The sequence below is a fragment of the Eumetopias jubatus genome, unplaced genomic scaffold (assembly GCF_037043125.1).
Source record: "Eumetopias jubatus isolate StellerSeaLion01/CBP00866 unplaced genomic scaffold, mEumJub1_p1.0 scaffold_10, whole genome shotgun sequence".
NCBI classification, from domain to species: domain Eukaryota; kingdom Metazoa; phylum Chordata; class Mammalia; order Carnivora; family Otariidae; genus Eumetopias; species Eumetopias jubatus.
This window is the reverse complement of record NW_028274816.1, coordinates 48,947,195-48,965,986: the sequence shown is the minus strand read 5'-3', so window position 1 is coordinate 48,965,986 and position 18,792 is coordinate 48,947,195. Positions and strand designations below refer to the sequence as shown.

Genomic DNA, 18,792 nt, shown 5'->3' with positions numbered 1-18,792 from the left:
CCAAGATTGTTCTAACATCAAGATTATATCTGAGTATGTTATGAGATGTCTAGGGGCACTTGGTGGTTAGGTGTCCAAGTCTAGATTTCAGCTGAGGTTATGATCTCAGGGTTGTTAGATCGAGCCCCAAGTCAGGCTTGCACTGGGTGTGGAGCCTGTTTGAGATTCTTTCTTCCTCTCCCTCTGCCCATCTCCCCATCTCTCTCTCTAAAAACAAAAACAAACAAAAAAACAGTTGATAATGTTTTGCCTGAAAAGAAATTTGGTTTGGTGCTTCATTAGTAGTAATAGTTACTATATCACACTAATTTTCCCCTTTTCTGTGTTTTTATAAATCTTCCAAGAGTTCTCTGAGACAATGCTGTAATTTTTATTTTCCTAAAAAAATAATTTAGGTTTTCAAATGTATCAGAAAGAAGCATTGTATTTAACATTTTATTTATTTTTTTATTTAAAAAATTTTAAAGATTTTATTCATTCTAGAGACAGAGAGAGAGCGGGGTCGGGGCAGGGAGAGGCAGAGGGAGAAGCAGATTCCCTGCTGAGCTGGGAGTCCAGTGTGGGGCTCAATCCCAGGACCAGCAATGCTCAACCATGAGCCACCCAGGTGCCCCTTTTATTTTTAGTTTTTAAAAAAGATTTTAAGTAATCTCTACACCCAACTTGGGGCTTGAACTCACAACCCTAAGACCAAGAGTTGCACGCTCCACTAAGCCAGCCAGGCACCCCTAATATAACATTCTAAATCAGTAACTCTAAGGTTTCTCTTTGTGTGTGTATTTATCCATTTTTCAAACACGATTCTGTTTGTCTTTTCATACTTTTCCATCAGTTTCACAATGGTTTGTTTATATTTTTATTTATTTTTATGTTAGGTATTATATGATGTAGTAAAAAGGATGCCAGTCTGAGTGAAGTCCTTTGCACATGGTACACACATTACTTTCCCCACCAACACCTAGGATTATTTCATGTTCCATATGAAATAAGTCATGATGTAAAATTTTCTGAATTCATTACCGAGTGGTGACTTTTTTCAACTGTATGTCCTGCCTGATGTTCAGCAAGTTCTGCAGAAACTGTTTTTCAACAAATAATACTAATGACAACGATGAATAAATGACCAACATTCAGTGAGTATTTATTATATGACAGGCACAATTCTAAGCAGTTTATGTGTCTTAATTTATTTGATCCTCACACAAAATTTTGAGGTAGGTATTATAATTATCCCCATTTTATAATTTCTACTGAGACAAATATGTATAAAAACATAGAAATATGCTTAAGAAGGATAAATACTAAACAGATGGCTATCCTTCAGAATGGGAAATGGGTACAAGGATGGTAGTCGTATGTTTGCCTTACTTGCAATGTTTAAATCTTTTAAAAGGAAAATATGTTCATGCATTATTTCTGCAATTAAAATACATGATACAAAGATATGCCTAGGGAGAATTTCCATTAGGAAACTGTGAATAATGGCAAAAACTCTGGGAAACTACAATTTCTTTCAATAGGAATTTGATAAAATGATGTCACACATCCTTATATCGCAACGTAAGGAAACACCAGGAAGCAATGAAAGGATCTCTATTTACTGTGTTGTTTTTCATCACTGTTTTTACAAGAAGAAAGCCTAAGTTTTGTAAATAACAAAGAGTAAGCCATCTTTGAATAAAGAGGTCACTTCTTTCAGGTTTTAAAGGTGTTTTACAAACTGTGATGTAAAGAAATTGGACTTTACAGTCACATAAATTTAAGATGGGTTAAAATACTAAGAATATAGGAACTATAGACAAATTAGGGGGGAAATGAAAATTAGGATTATATTTCACATGAATTCTGAGGTTTAAAATAAGGTTAAAAAGGTGTCAAAAGTGCTATGATTTTCAGTATTTGCTAGCTTGATTTATCTAATGTCAAAAGAAATATATGCTTTTATTAAAGGGCTTCCAAAATATATTCTACTTATAGGGTGTTTCTCCTACATGATTTTTCTCAGGTTGAATAAGCTAGAATCAACAAAGAAGATGTTTTCACATTATTCTATTTAAAGGGATTATTATCAAGATAAATTCTCTAATGTTGAAGTTTTGAGCTGTAATTGAAAGCCTTCCTACAGATTTCATATATTCTATGGTTTATCACCAGTACAAATTTTGATGTTGAATAAGTTGTGAGCCATAATTAAAGGTCTTTCCACATTCCCTATATTCATAGGGTTTCTCACCACTATGAATTCTATGATGACTAATAAGTTGTGAACTCTGAGAATAGGCTTTCCCACATATCTTACATTCATAGGGCTTCTCACCAGTATGAATTCTCTGATGTCGAGTAAGGTCTGAACCAGAACGAAACGCCTTTTCACATTCCTTACATTCATAGGGTTTTTCACCTGTATGAATTCTCTGATGTTTAATAAGTTGTGAGCTCTGACTAAAGGCATTGCCACATTCTTTACATTCATAGGGTTTCTCCCCCGTATGAATTCTCTGATGTTGAGTAAAGTTTGAGCCACTACTAAAAGCCTTCCCACATTCTTTACATTCATAGGGCTTTTCACCAGTGTGAATTCTCTGATGTCGAGTGAAGTTTGAGCCACTACTAAAGGCCTTTCCACATTCCTTACATTCATAGGGTTTCTCACCAGTGTGAATTCTGTGATGTCGAGTAAGGTCTGAACCACAAATAAATGTTTTCCCACATTCCTTACATTCAAAGGGTTTCTTGCCAGTATGAATTTTCTGATGATGACTGAGTCTTGAGGGATGTCTAAAGGCCTTTCCACATTCCTTACATTCATAGGGTTTCTCAATGGTATGAATTATCTGATGTGTACTAAGTTGTGAGTCATGTCTAAAGGTTTTCCTATATTCCTTCGTTGCACAGTATTTCTCTTTATTATTAATGATTTGCTGTAATGTAAAGGATGGATGCTGACTGAAAGTGGGCATGCCTTCATGGGTGAATATCAGTTGACTGAAGTGTCCCTCCTGAGAGCCATGTTGTTTCTCAAACTGGCCATTACATTCCCAATCATCTCTGAAACTAGAGCACTGAAGGTCATGTCTTGTAAGTCTTTCCATTATCTCCCACTGCGCTGACTCTATTTCATAAATTTCCTTCTTCAGAAATAATTTCTTGGTCTCACATCTTGATTCCAGGACTGAAAGAAAATATGAAAGTAATCACTCACATTTTTCTTGTTTGGGAGAAATAAAACTTCAATAGAAATGGAAGAATTAAACTGAACTTTAAAAAAATAGACAAGAAAAGAGCGAGGACAGATCATATAGTAAGATGAGGGCAGTAATAAGCTATTGGTTTCCAAACATTGCTATTGATCAGAACTACTAAGGGGAACTTGCTGAACATAAAGATGACTTAAGTCTTATCTCCCTTGTTACAAAATGACTCTAATCATAAATACACATATAAAATCTCACAGCATATGCACACACAGCTATAAGAACATCCCGCAGATGAACTGTAAAATAAGGGAAATGATCATACCTACTTAAAAAAGTTACTATCGGGATTAAATGAATATGTCTAAGAAAAAATTCCCAGGGTTTGGCATACTTGGCCTGTAGCACTGCAACAATTTTTATAAGTAAAGATTTATTGGAAGATAGCTACACTTGTTTACATATTGTCTATGACTGCTTTTAAGCTAAAATGGCAGAACTGAGTAGTTGTAACAGAGAACACACTGACTGCAAACTTAAAAATATTTATTACCTGGCCCTTTAGGAAAATGTTGCCAGCCCCTGGGTAGATCTATGTTGTCCATTAGAGTAGCCATGAGCATATGTGTGTATTTAAATTTAACATAATTAAAACTAAATAAAAATTCAAATTTAATTCCTCAGTGGCACTATCCACATTTCCAGTGGCCTGTTGTGGCTAGGGACTACCATGTTGGAAATGACAAACATAGGATATTTCCATCATTGCTGGAAGTTCTATTGGACAGCATTGGTCTAGATTCTGCAACTGGAGGCCCAGGGTCTCTTTAACAAATGATAAGGAAATAGAGGGTGGCAATCCAGATGGGAGAATGAATGAATCTAGTTTGAATGGTAGATAGCAAGGGTTCTTTTGTGGCTAAATATGGACTATGTTTGGGGTTTGATGAAAATACTTTTTGGCTTGGAATTCTGTGATACTGATCTTAGAAGAGAAAAGGACTTAACAAGTACATAAGCATTATGATAGCGATGACCAACTGACAGGAAGGGTATTTGTAGGTTTAAAGAGAAGGAAGAGACTATAAAGGCAGTGTTCTGTGCTACTGGAAGTTCAGAGCTACCAGATTCAGTCATGAATTTTGAACTCACACTCAAGTTAATTACAAGCTTTGTTTTCTTGCCCAAAGTAGTTCATTTTTCTAGGCCCTCAATTCTCTGTTTATATAATAGAAGTAATAACTCTTATAATCATTGTGAGGATTATAAATAATATATAAAAAGTATTTGGCATAAGTGTTTAGTATTTGAGAGATAATACGAAAGAATCTCTGTACAAAAATGGGGATATTAGGCAGTGAAGTGTTTTGAAGACCACACTATGGACCCAGTGGGAAAGCCTCAAACCAAAAAAGTGAAAATCATTCGAGTACCATCGTCTCTTTCTCTCATATAATTATTCAGCAAATACCTCCTAATCTTGCTCCTAAATATATCTTGAAACTCTTCTTCCTATTTTCAATAAAATATCTAATACATCTCTTGAACTATCAGGACAGCCTCTTTCTTTCCTAGTTTCCCCACTTGAGGTTTGCAATCTTAAATCCAACCCTTATATTTCTCTTACAATAAAAGCCAAACTGCTGAACATGGTCTACAAAGCTCTAAATGACCTGGTTGCTGCCTGCCTCTTCAAACAAATCTCAAGCTATGCTCCCTTTTGGTTGCTAGGCTCCATCCATGCTGGCCCTATTTTGCAGTTCTTCAAATGCTCCCAGTTTTTAGTCCCTCTTAGGGTCTTTCCAGGAATTTTCCTTATGTCTCGTAGTTTTTTTCACTCTTGGCCTTGATAACTATTGCCCATTTTCCAAATCTCTAAAGGTCATACTTTTTGAGGCCTTCCCTGACTCCATGACCAAATTATACCCTCCCTGTAATTACACTTTTAGCACTCTGTTCTCTTCCTTAAGATTTTCAGAATTTGTAATTACATATTTATTCAGGTTCACTTAATATCTTTTCCCCTGAATCTTTTCCCCTTGTGTTTACTTCGTTTTAAAAGTAAAATGTCTATTGACTTCAACAATGTGTATCCAATTCTAAGTGCAGTATCTGATACATACTGGAAGATCAACAAATATTTATTAACTGACTCAATTAGCAAGTATTTGAAAATATACTCCTTAATAAAAGATGTCTTAAAAAATTCCTCTAGAAAAAAAAGGACACACTCTTTTCAAACACCACACAGTGAATATATACATTTATTACTGTTCCTTCAAGAAGTCCCACTAAAGTGATAGTGATGAGATTAAACAAAGGAAGAAACTCCATGAGGACAAAGAATAGGAGAGGGAAGAGCAACAACCAAATTTTGGAAGCTAGAGTAGAGGTAATGAGAATAAATAATGTGTCAACCATAAACACACTGAAACCTAGGTTGCAGATTGGTCTTACTGTACAATCTAGTTATTTCCAAGAACTGCAATCAATAGGTATCTTTGAAAGTTGGGTGCATGAGGGGCTGCAAAAAGGAAGATTAACTAAAAATCTGTAAGAAACAGACAGACCTCAGATTCTCAAATCTACCCCATACAGCAGGCTGATCCCCCAGCCTGATATCCTCAGTAAACTTTCAGAATCTGGCAGTCAAGCTCATTTTATTGATTCCCAGAAAGAAAGTAGAGGATTCCATTCTGGAGAAAACCAGCCCAATAGAGAAGACTTGATAAGTGGACTCAGTCAATGAACTGTTCTAAGCAGATCACTCTACAGTGACTACCACCAATAAATTTACACATCCTCAGATATAAATGAGCTCAGACCAACTTTTTACTACCACAGTTTTATATGAGCAGACAGCCTTGAGTCATTAACAATTTCAGGAAAATCTTAAACATACATGAGAGATTAAAATGAACAAGAAAAAAACTCAGGAAAGTGACAGTGGAGAAAAATTTAAAAATTCAGAAAAAGAATGCTTCTAAAAACATATAACAATCTCATAAGAGAATAATGTCAGAAAAAATATTCAAACAATGAGAATTAGAACTTAATAAAATCTCACAGAAAGTACAAAAAATATGAAAAATAGAAAAAGATTCTAGAGCTAAGACAAGAAATTCAAGATCTGAATTATGAGTGTTCAATCATTCAAAAAATTTAATGAGCCCATACTATGTGTCAGACATGGTGCCAGGCACTGGAAATAAAAAGTGAACATTCAAAATTTGAAACAGAGAAGATAATGGGGAATAAATAAGCAAGAAAATAATACAAGAAAATCTCAGAGATTTTGTTTCTATAATGAAATGTCTCAGTCAGTGCCCAAATGAAAGAATAAAATCAACATCATGATACCTCAACTTGAAATATTATATTAAATTAAATATTATTTAATATAAATATATAATAAATAAATATAAATATTAAATTAATAATATTATATTAAACATTATAAAGAATAAATTCTAAAAGTTTCCAAAGATATTAAACAAATCACATAAAAGAATTAAGAACCTGAATGTGTTTTAGATTTCTCAATGATACTAGATGCTAAATTTTAAAAAATCCATGGAGCAATGCCATCAAAATTTTGAAGTTAAGTTTTTCAACCTAAAATTACATCTCCAGTGAAATATCTATGAAAAATGAGGGTTAAACGAAAACATTTTCAGACATATAAGGGTTCATAAAATACACCATGTACTTTTCTTGAATACTTTCCTTGGTTGCTTTTGGGATATGTGCCTTAGAATAATGAAGGAATAAACCAAGAATGAGGATGGCAAGAGATCCAAGAGTCAAAGTATATCAATGTATCCAAGGCATCCAAATATAGAAGCGAATCAAAAGAAAATCAAAGGAGCATGGTGAAGGGAATCAATGGGATGATAATGAGAAATTCTAAAATGATAGCTATGTAATAGTCTCAACTGGGACAGAAGAACAGGTTAGAGGAGAAATGTTTCTTAAAAAATAAACCAGTTAGCTGATGTGTCTGAAAAGAGATTAATGAGAGATACTGAGAAAACTAAGCAATTCTCAAGTAAGACAAGGATTAATTGCATGGAAAAGAACAAGTCATATAGGAAGTGAAATGTGACCACAGAGCTCAGCAATGAAAGATGTTTTACATAGTCATTAAGTGAACTGAATAATAATTTAATTTAAAAATCATGCTACTTGGAGGAGGAAGGTGTATGCTAAATCTTCAAATTCCACAGTGAAAAGTCAATTATCACTAAAATAGGAACTCATGAAAAAAATTCTCAGAGAAAGGATAAAAATGATGACAAAAAAGTATTAAGAATCATGGGGAGGGAGAATTATATTTTAAAAAAATGAGTTCTGGATGATGCAATGATGCAGATCTAACAATGAAACAAATTTCCAGGGTTGAACAAAATGCTTAGTAATCAGAGCTCCTTTCTGTGTTGAGCAGAATTTATGAAGAGTTTTAACTGGATATATCTTGGTAGAATTTCTGACGTTCAAAGAAAAAGAACTACATAGAAGTAAAAACCTGATGAACCAGGTTGTATCTTATTCATGCATTTGTGTTTGATGTTGCCCTCAACAGTTCTTTAAAAGGTTTGATTTAGTTATTAGCCTTGAGATATCAGATTTAATATGAAAATCTGATTCCTGACTTCCTGAAAAATATTATCTGGAAGCACGGCCAGCATTCTCAGATGACAGCTGTCTTCTAGACTTAACAAGTGCTTACTCCTTTAAGATGGTATAAATTCTCTCTCATTAGCCAGTCTCCCCAATATGGGCCTGATCCCACAGGGACCCTCAGGGGAGTCTCAGTTTACAGTATTGCTTTTCTTAATTTCACCTTCATTCCTGAAACATTTTTGCTGGATTTGGAATTCTGGGTTAACAGTTCTTTAGCACAATAAAATACTGTTCCACTTTCTTCTGGCCTCCATGGTTTACTAAGAGAAAGAGAAATCCAGTCATTCAAATTATGGTTTCCTTATAAGTAATGAGTTATTTTTTCTATGGTTCACTCATTACTTTTTTGGTCATCCATTTTCAGCAATTTGATTATGATGTGTCTGGTACGGATTTCTTTGTGTTTCTCTTGTTTGGGGTGGTTTGAGCTTCTTGAATTGGTATGTTTTATCTTTTACCAAATTTAGTAAGCCATTATTTCTTCAAATACTTTTTTCAGTCCTGAACTTTGTCCTTCTGGGACTTCAGTGACAAATGTTAAACCTCTGTTGTTGTTTCCCATGTGCCTGAGGCTACATTCTTTTTAAGTTTTCAATCTTTATTGTTATTTATGTGAACTAATTTCTTTTGACTTACCTTCAAGTTCACTAACTTCTCCATTATTTCCATTCTATCGAGCTTATCCAGTAAATTTAAAAAATTTTGGCCACTGTATTTTTCAGTTCTAAAATTCCCATGTTTCTTTTTATATCTATATTTTAATTGGATTTTTTGCTATGGAGTTTATGGGTTCTGCATACATATTTTATTTTTTTTAAAGATTTTATTTATTTATGTGACACAGAGAGACACAGCGAGAGAGGGAACACAAGCAGCGGGAGTGGGAGAGGGAGAAGCAGGCTTCCCACTGAGCAGGGAGTCCGATGCGGGGCTCGATCCCAGGACCCTGAGATCATGACCTGAGCCGAAGGCAGACGCTTAACGACTGGGCCTGTATATTTATTTTAGATATTACCCCCTTATCAAGATATATGATCTGCAAACATTCTGTCCCATTCTGTAGGTTGCCTTTTCATTTTGTTGACAGTTTCCTTTGCCGTGCAGAAGATTTTGGGTTTGATGTGGTCCCACTTGTTTATTTTTGCTTTTGTTGTCTTTGCTTTTGATGTCAAATTCAAAAAAAATCATCACCAAGACTGATATCAAGGCTCTAGGAGCTCACTGCCTACATTTTCTTCCAGGAGTTTTGTGGTTTCGTCTTATGTTCAGGTCCTTAATCTATTTTGAGCTGATTTTTGTGTATGGTGTGAGATAGAGGTATAGTTTCATTCTTTTGCATGTGGCTCTCCAGTTTCCTCAACACCATTTATTGGAGACTGTCCTTTCCCTACTGTATATTCTTGGCTCCTTTGTCATAAATTAATTAACCATATGTGTGTTCGTTTATTTCTGGACTATTTGGTTCCATCGACTAATGTGTCTGTTTTTATGCCAATACCATACTGTTTTGGTTTTGATAGCTTTTAATAAATAGTCTGACATCAGGAAGTGTGATGCCTACAGCTTTGTTCTTTCTCAAGATTGTTTTGGCTATTTGGTTATTTTGTGGTTCTATACAACTTTATGATTGTTCTATTTCTCTGAAAATTGCCACTGGAATTCTGATAGGGATTTCATTGAATCTGTAACTTGCTTTGGGTAGTATGGACATTTTAACAACATTAATTCTTTGAATCCATGAACACAAATATCTATTTATTTGTGTCTTTTCAATTTCTTTCATCAGTGTCTTACAGTTTTCAGTGTTCTTTCACCTCTTTGATTAAATTTATTACTAGATATTTTATTCTTTTTGATGTAATTGTAAGTGGGATTATCTTAATTTCTCAGAGTATTAATTATTAGCACACAGAAATGCAACTGGTTTTTGTATATTGATTTTGTATCCTGGGCCTTCATTGAATTCATTTATTAATTTTAACAGTTTCTTGGTGGAGTGTTTAGAGTTTTCTACATAAATATTATGTCATCTGCAAATAGAGAAAGTTTTACTTCTTCCTTTCTAAATTAGATGCCTTTTCTTTTTCTTGCCTAATTATTCTGGCTAAGACTTCTGGTACTATGTTAATAAAAGTGGTGAGAGTAGGCACCCTTATCTTATTCCTGATCTTAGAAGAAAAGCTTTCAGTTGAGTATGTTAGCTGTGGACTTGTCATATATGGCCTTTATTATGTTGAGGTACATTCCCTCTACACCCACTTTGTTGAGAGTTTTATTCATGGATGCATGTTGAAAAAAAAACATATTTTTTTAACAGAGAGAGTGGGGGAGTGGCAAAGGGAGAGGGAGAGAGAGAATCTTAAGCAGGGAGCCAGATGTAGGGCTAATGTCACTGCTCTGAGATCATGACTTGAGCTGAAATAAAGAGTCAGACGCTTAACCGACTGAGCCACTCAGGTACCCCCCAAAAACCATTTTTTTAAAAGGTTTTATTTACTTGAGAGAGCGTGCGTGCGAGAGAGCATGAACAGGGAGGAGGGGCAGAGGGAGAGGGAGAAGCAGGCTCCCCACTGAGCAGGGAGCCTGATGCGGGACTTGATCCCAGGACCCCAAGATCATGACCTGAGCCAAAGGCAGACACTTAACTGACTGAGCCACCCAGGTGCCCCCCAAAAAACATTTTTAATGAAACTTTAATGTAAATTTTTTAATTTATATGGAAAACAAAGTATAACCAAACACTTCTGAAGGAAAGAGTGGAGGGTTCTGTCTTGTCAGAGATCAGGACTTTTTATAAAAGTAAGACTAATTAGGACAGGGATAGATAAAAAGGCCAATGCAATAAGTGAGACATATATATATATACACAGAATTTTAATATATGCTGAAGGAACATGTGGATTGGTGGATCAGTGGAAAATGGATGGACTTTTCATTCAATGGGGAAAAGATAATTTGTTTTCATATGGCAAAAAATTACAACTGATCTCTACCTCAAACCATTCATAAAAATAAATTTTGGTTATGTTAATATGGCTTTAATAAGAAAGCCAAAACATAAAAATTCTTGAAAGAAAAAATAGAGGAAAATTGGGCTAGGAAAAGGTTTAAGATTCAAAGATATGGGGGCACTTGGCTGGTTCAGCGAGTAGAGCATGCAACTTGATCTCAGGGATGTGAATTTGAGCTCCACGTTGCGTGTAGAGATTACTCAAATAAAATCTTCAAAAAGAAAAAAAAAAGACCCAAAGATATGAAGCATATAGCAAAAAAAGTAGACTGTTTTATAAACTATATATAACTTAACCATTATATGTATAATTTAACCACACTAACATATAGACTTATTATTCATCAGAAGACATCATCAAGTAAATAAAGAACCTATAACAGGAAAAGATGTCTACAAAATATGTTATTGACCAAAAATTAGTATCCTCAAAATATATAAGAAATTCCTACAATCTTAGGAAAAAGACAAATAGCCTGATACAAAAATAATCAAAATGGCATTACACATTACACAAAATGGCATAATGGCCAAATAAGGAAAGGCAATCATCTTTAATAGTAACCAGGAAAATTTAATTTAAAACAATAAAGTAAGATTTTATACTCATCAGATAATTAAAAAATGAAAAAAAAATCTTTCAGTATCAATTATAGGGAAAGAGAGTGATACAAACACTTGGAAAATGGTTTGGTATTACCTAGTAAAGCTGAGTAAGTATGTATACCAAGACCCAGCAATTACATTCCTAGGTATATTTCCTAGCAAATCTGCATATGCAAGTCCAGAGATTTACATGTTATTATCTTATAATTTTATGTTCATTATGTTATATATATCCTATTGTGTATACAGTTTTTTTTTTTTTAAAAGGTTTATTTATTTGAGAGAGTGTGTGTGGGGAAGGGCAGAGAGGGAGAGAGAAACTTTGGCAGACTCCTCACTGAGCCTGGAGCCAGATGAGGGGCTTGATCCAGGACCCTGAGATCATGACCCGAGCAGAAACCAAGAGTTGGATGCCTAACCGACCGTGCCATCCAAGGGCCCCTTTTGTATACGGTATTATTTATTTACCTATTTATTTATTTTAAAGATTTTATTTATTTGTCAGAGAGAGAGTGCGTGCACACAAGCAGGGGGAGAGGCAGGCATAGGGATATGCAGGCTCCCCGCTGAGCAAGGAGCCGGAGGTGGAACTTGATCCCTGGACCCCAGGATCATGACCTGAGCCGAAGGTAGATGCTTAACCAACTGAGCCACACAGGCATCCCTACGGTATTTTTTTTTAAATAAATAACTATACTTTTTTTTTTAAATAAAAAACTTAATGGATAGGCTGAAGAGCCAAATGGTCATAGCTGAAGAATGTATTAGTGAACTAATACAAAATAAGCCAGGGAATTCCATGTAAAGGCAGTATAAATTGAAAAAAAGGATAAAAAGTAATAGACACTAAGGATGATCCATATGTTCTAATGTCTAATTATAACCTCAAATAACAGAGAACATGTTCTGTTCATGGTCTTATGGTAAGCAAAGGCTTCTTAAAGAGGACAAAAAAGTACAGATAATGTGATTGTTTATGTAAGATTCTAAAACAAGCTGAGGAAGAATTTCTCACTTAAGATCCAATGAGTGTGAAGCACAAAAGATTGATAAATTTGACTAAAATTAAGAACTTCTGTTCACAAAATGAAACCATAAAGAGAGCTAAAAGACATTTCAGAATGAGAGAAGTTATTTACAATTTTAGAACACTGAATGTACTTATAAGCAAAATATATAGAGAATCCTTACATATCATTAAGAAAAATAGAGACAATCCAACAGAAAGACATTTTAAAAAGACCTGAATAGGCAATTCACTAAGAAGAATTTCAAGAGACCAATAATGATACGAAATGTGTGAAATGCATCAGTAAAAAGGGAAATGCAAACTAACATCACACTGAACTATACTATCTACTCATCAATTGGAAAAAATCCAAGCATGACAATACCATATGTTAAGAAACGTGCAATAATGAGAGCTCTCATATATGCTGGTGGGACTGTAAACTAGTATAGGCATTAAAGAAAAGTTGAAAATTCGGCAGCTGAAGACATTATGTCTTATGATCTATTCACTTCTCTCCTAGTTCTAAAACACAGAAAATGTTCATAGTAGCTGATTGTTATGGTCAAAAACTATAAACAGTCCAAATGTCAATGAACAATAGAACTGTTAAACTGTGGTATATTCATATAATGAAATGAATCAAGTCTGACTACAAGCAGCACTATGTATGAATCTTAAAAGCAAAATGCTCAATGGCACTCTTAGATAGTAAAACTATGAAAGGACACAAAGAGATCTGTGTTGGTAGTGCTGTAGTTCTTGACCTGGGTAATGGTTCCATGAAAGTTCATTTCATAACTGTTGGAATGTCCATCTGCAGTTTGTTACATTATTTGTGATAATCTCCAATAAGAAAAATGACAATATAGAAAAAACCCCATCTGCAGTTTGTTACGTTATTTGTGATAATCTCCAGTAAGAAAAATGACAATATAGAATATGTTCTGCTAGGCATATCTATCTCTGTAGGCATAAGTGGACAGATGGATAAAAGAAATAGAAAAAGAGGCCCTGAAATGCAAACTAACATAAATCAGAACCTATTTTGAACAGGCAGATAAAACAATGATGAATGAGCTAAATGACGACATGGTGCTAAAATGTCTGTGTGTGCGGGACAGAGGTTAATTGATTTAGACTCTCAATTTATACCTTATTGCAAAAGAAACTTAAAACGGATTTAAATGGTATAAAACAAATTACAGAAAAATTTAAAAACAACAGAATAAAGTATTATAAAATTTGTAGAGGACCGTTAATTTTCTAAAATCAGAAATCACAATAATCACTAAGGAGCTACAAACACATTGAAAATACATTATAAGACGCCAACGCAAATTAAAATTAAAAAGTAAAAGCACCTTCTGGAAATGGGTAAATGGATGTTTTTATTTGATAAAGTCCATAAAAACTGACTGAAAAAGTAAGGATAGTAATAGATAAAAAGGGTAAACTTAGTAGTGACCAAGTTAAAGACAACAGCACCATTAAGATGAAAATGTCCACTCTCACCAGTATTCAATATAATGACATGAAAACCATCCAGTGTACCAAGAAATTGTAAAATTTATTAGGGATGATAATGGCATTAAAGTTATGTAAGGGGAAAAAATGTCCATATATTTTAGAACTATATACTGAGATTATGCAAAGGTGAAATGACATGAAGTCTTGGATTTACTTGAAATAGTTAAACAACCATGATAAAGCACTGGCCTCCTGGCTGCTCCTTGAACACAGCCAATACACACCTGCTTCGGGGCCCTTGAATGTCTGGCTTCCTCCCTCTGGAATGTTCTTCCTTCCAGTAACCACATATAATGATTTACTGCTTCAAGTTTCTGCCAAAATGTCACCTAATTGGAAAAGTTTCTCTTACCCCATCCTATAAAATAGCATCCTCTATCCCCTTTCTCTACTTTTTCTTTTTAGCACTTACTATTACATGACATATATTCATTTATTTTTGTATCTCTCTCAGCATCGGAGGGTAAGCTCTGGGAATAGAGATTTTGCATGTTCTATTCACTGCTGTAACATCAGTGTTGAGAATAGTGCCAGGCATACGACAGATATTCAATAAACATATACTGAATGAATGAATGAATGTGCTGTCCTGTTTAAACTCCTGCATACCAATTCTGTTGATCACTGCCAGCTCTAAGTTCTCAATGGAGGCACAGAGCCTTTATTTCCAACATTCTATCTAAAGTTAATGACAGGCACACTCAAATCTCCCTCTATGACATCTATACAGATCAATTTCTCTTCTATATCCTAATCCCTCATTTTTTCTGAGCTCCCTACTTTAACCTCTCTTATGATGGTTCTACTTTATAGAAGTTATATATAGACGTGTTGTAGTGCCCCTTTTAAGCTATACATTCTGAAATTGCTTATTCCTTTTTTTAATTCTCTGCAGTATCTAGCAGAGTGCCTCACACATTCGAAAATCAGTAAATGTTTGTTATAAGTATGAATGAAGCAATGACTATATGAGCTACTTTATCTAAAACACCCTAAAGAAAATAAATGTTTGGCAATACAGAATAAAAATATATTTCAGAAGAGAGTGGTGCTTTTTTTAAGATTAAATACAAAAGAGGATGAGAAGTGATGAGGAATCAGATCCAAAATATGGACAGAAAGGAATATCATTAGGGTAGAGAAGGTCACTGGCAGGTTAGAACTGGGCAAGAATAAGAGGAATTAGAAAGAAGTATAAGAGGAGAAAAGCAGGTAGAGTGTATTAAGTAAGGGGAAAAGGTAAGGTCATTTGAAAGCACATGCTGAAAAGGCTTACTTGTGTACAAGGGGCCTAAAGCTTTTACGGGGAGATTCCCAGATAGCACCTCAAAGGTGCAGGCTTTCCACTGACCAACTGGGTCATTACCTGCCACACCTCACTTACCTGGCCACTGGTCTCTTGTTAGTTCTCTGTCAACCAACCAGGGCTCTTTCCCCTGCTCCAAGAAGGAGATCACATCTGGTTTAGAAACAGAATGTCCTGCTTACAAAAGAAGTAACGAGATAAGTTTATGATGAGAATATCCCAGGATTCAAATTTAGTCCCTTCATTAAGAAAGAGTCAAAGAAAGGTATATCAGATTTATGAAACATAACAGAGGACTTGAAACTTCCCCCATAACTCAACACAGCTTCTTTTTTCTAATGCTACAATATTAAAAACATTCCTCTAAGCACAGAATGTAGAAATACCTACTTGAAAGGTGGGTATTTCACATGGGACAAAGTAGACCTTCTAAGGGCAGAATCTGAATTATTATGGACAGATGTCCTTACCCATTGAAACCAGGTGGCTGTAATTCTCCAACATCACATCTCTGTATAAATCTCTCTGATCATCATTCAGGCATTCCCACTCCTCCTGAGAGAAGTCTATGGACACATCATTGAACACCACTGACTCCTGGAACAACAACCATGTATATGACTTGATTAATAAAAAGAAGTGTTTTTTTTTCTTTTTTTTTTTTTGTGAAGGAAAGAGAGAAGAAAAGAATGAAGTAGAAGTGAAAAACAGCAAGCATATAGAATAGGGCTGGATGCTTGGGATGCAAGTGGAGGACTGTAAACATATAAGCTGGACTGAATCTTGTGTTTCCATGTTCATTCTGTCTCCCCCAGATAAAACTGGGAAAGTACAAAATCCTGCTATGAGGACTATCCAATTAAATGAAATAATTATACAAATGGCTAGCATACTTGCCATACAATAAGTCATCAACACATGTGAGCCTCTTTCTCTCTCTTCTTTTCCCAAATAGCTAAGAGTAAAATTTCAGAATAAGGGATAAAGAGAAGACATTATAAGTACCCAGAGAGCAGATCATATAAAAGACATCAAGAGTCAGAGAGGCAATGAGGTTCTCAAGAACACTACTAAAAACAAGAAATGATAAGAACAATTCTTCAATATGCTAATGGAGAAAAGAAATTCTGACCTAGATTCCATAACTCAACTATCATTCTGTTGTGAGGGTTGAAAAAAGACATTTCTAGGGGCACCCGGGTGGCTCAGTCATTAAGCGTCTGCCTTCAGCTCAGGTCATGATCCTGGGGTCCTGGGATTGAGCCCTGCATCGGGCTCCCTGCTTAGTGGGAAGCCTGCTTCTCCCTCTCCCACTCCCCCTGCTTGTGTTCCCTCTCTTGCTGTCTTTCTGTCAAATGAATAAATAAAATTAGATATAAAAGGACTCCAGCACAATTTCTTAGAAACTACCAGAAGATGTGTTCCACCCAGAGGGAGGGAGTAAACCAAAAAAGAGGAAGATGCAGTATTCAAGAAATAGGTGAATTAACCACAGGAGAACAGTGAAAGGAAATCTCAGGTAAACAAAAAAGGGGAAATCTTGGGAAAGCTGCGCAGCAGGCCCAGAGAGTAACCAGACCAGGTGGGAGCAGGAAAAAGGGAAAATGGGGATGGCAGTCTCCACACTCAGAACAAACTGATGTGTCTGACCAGAGGGAAAACATGGACAACTAAGCAAATAGGGAAAAAAAGCAATTAACCCCGGGAAAAATGAAAGGTTGTAATAGAACAGAGGTTATGAGCTGGCTCAGCAGTGAGCAACATTTGCAGTCATACTATTCTGTATACTACTGATTTGACAAAAAGTATAATTAATAACAGAATCAGAGGAAATGGTGCAATACAAGAGTACAATGTCCCTTCTACTCTGTAGTAAGTCAAGAGAGTAAAACTGATTCATCAAAAGATAGCAATTAAACCATATTCAAGAGTTGAGTCACCTTTTAGGAGTGGGACTGGTGATGGGGTAAGATTTGAATAGCACTACTTCACTTGTAAAATGTGTAAAATGACTTTAAAAACTTTTATCTTGGAAAATTAAACTTGCATTAAATTCAAGACTGATCCTTTCTCATCTCACACTATTATATAATAAGAGTTAATTCCTTGTTACAACAAATTCTTTTCATAAGCGTATTTTTTCACTGAATAATATTCTATTATATGGATATAAAACAAGTTTTCTTTGGTTTTCAGACACTGAGGTTGAAGGTTATTTTTAAAGAGCTCCCCAGTATTGGCCCAGTCTTATAACTGCCCACTGCTCAACTGTAAATTCCGTTAGTTCCTGCGCTATAGGAGAGTGATGGAAGATGATCCAGATTCACACAACAGCATTACTAAAGTCTATTTATCATGGATAATCTGGTGAGGACAGCTTTCTACTAACCAGGAATCATATCCCCAAACCTGAAAGGCTCATACACCAGAAGATTTTCCCATGTATTAAGACTGAAATCAGGCAAAACCATTCCTTGTATTTTCTTCTTTGAAAACCTAGGTCTGTGATGATCAGGGCTTTTCCCTATGAGTGCCCCTAATTACTTATCTCCGTCCCATCCAATCACTGTCCAAGCAAATTAGATTCATTAACAAATGGGGGACACATTTCTGTTCTATCAAGATTTCTGGCAGAAGTCTAAGACAGAAGATGCTGAAGGACTTACTAAACGAGTCTGTAAACACTGGTTAAAAGCATAGGGAACTGGGGAGGGCCTTGGGGTCGTTTATGAAGAAATGGGGATCAGGTTCCTGAATGGGGACCATATTAACTAGGGTAAAATTTTCTTTTCCAAACCTGGTCTCAGTCAGACCATTTTTACATTATGTAATTAACAATCTCTTTGTAGGAACAAATAAGGATTCTTGATGGAATCCATAAGTAATTTTCTGATGGATTTTAATCTGATTAAGGCATCTTCAGAGAAACTTGTTATTGAACCACTTGGCCCTCTGTTACCTGTAATTTAAGGGTGTAAAAATCTTTAACCAGACTTTATTTCTTTTTTCCAACAATGGTTATGGAACCAGTTCTTTTTTCTATAAATAATTCCACCAAGACAGACATTCTTTTAATTGACTTACTGGAGACCTTTTTCTTTATAGCAAGCATAAGAGAACTTTGACATTTACACTGCTTTTAACTAAACTGTTTGAAAGTTTGTTGTTGTTGTTTATTTTTAACACCAAAAATATCATGATGAGGAAAGCAAATGTTTACATGTACTAGGGGTAAAAATGATTCTATCTGAGCAAAAGGAAACTGCATCTCACCTGAGTCATGGCTTTGGTATTTGCAGAAAAAGACCAGTCCTTCTTTGGGCTCCTCTTGGAAAAGGGCAAAACTGGGGAAGACAAAAGAAGTTACATAAGATTCCACTTGCCTCATAGCTCCCAGAATGATCATTCCCCTCTGTTCACCCCATACAAACACTTGAGGGTATCAATGACAAAA

General features: G+C 35.2%; 1 protein-coding gene across 4 annotated transcripts in view; it reads right to left on the bottom strand.

The window, feature by feature from the left end:
• Positions 1-18,792, bottom strand: part of LOC114198943 (uncharacterized) — a 55,034-nt gene that overhangs the window by 27,578 nt on the left and 8,664 nt on the right. The window contains exons 2-5 of one of the 4 annotated variants that reach the window (XM_088028451.1): positions 18,612-18,682; positions 15,809-15,935; positions 15,417-15,515; positions 2,168-3,172 (exon numbers count right to left, since the gene is read on the bottom strand). In XM_088028451.1, coding sequence (XP_087884577.1) covers positions 2,168-3,172; positions 15,417-15,515; positions 15,809-15,935; positions 18,612-18,620 — 1,240 coding nt within the window. In that variant the 5' untranslated portion in view covers positions 18,621-18,682. Of the gene's footprint in view, positions 1-860; positions 3,173-15,416; positions 15,516-15,808; positions 15,936-18,611; positions 18,683-18,792 lie in introns of those variants that run through there. The other 3 variants (XM_088028448.1, XM_088028449.1, XM_088028450.1) reach the window with 3 other exon arrangements.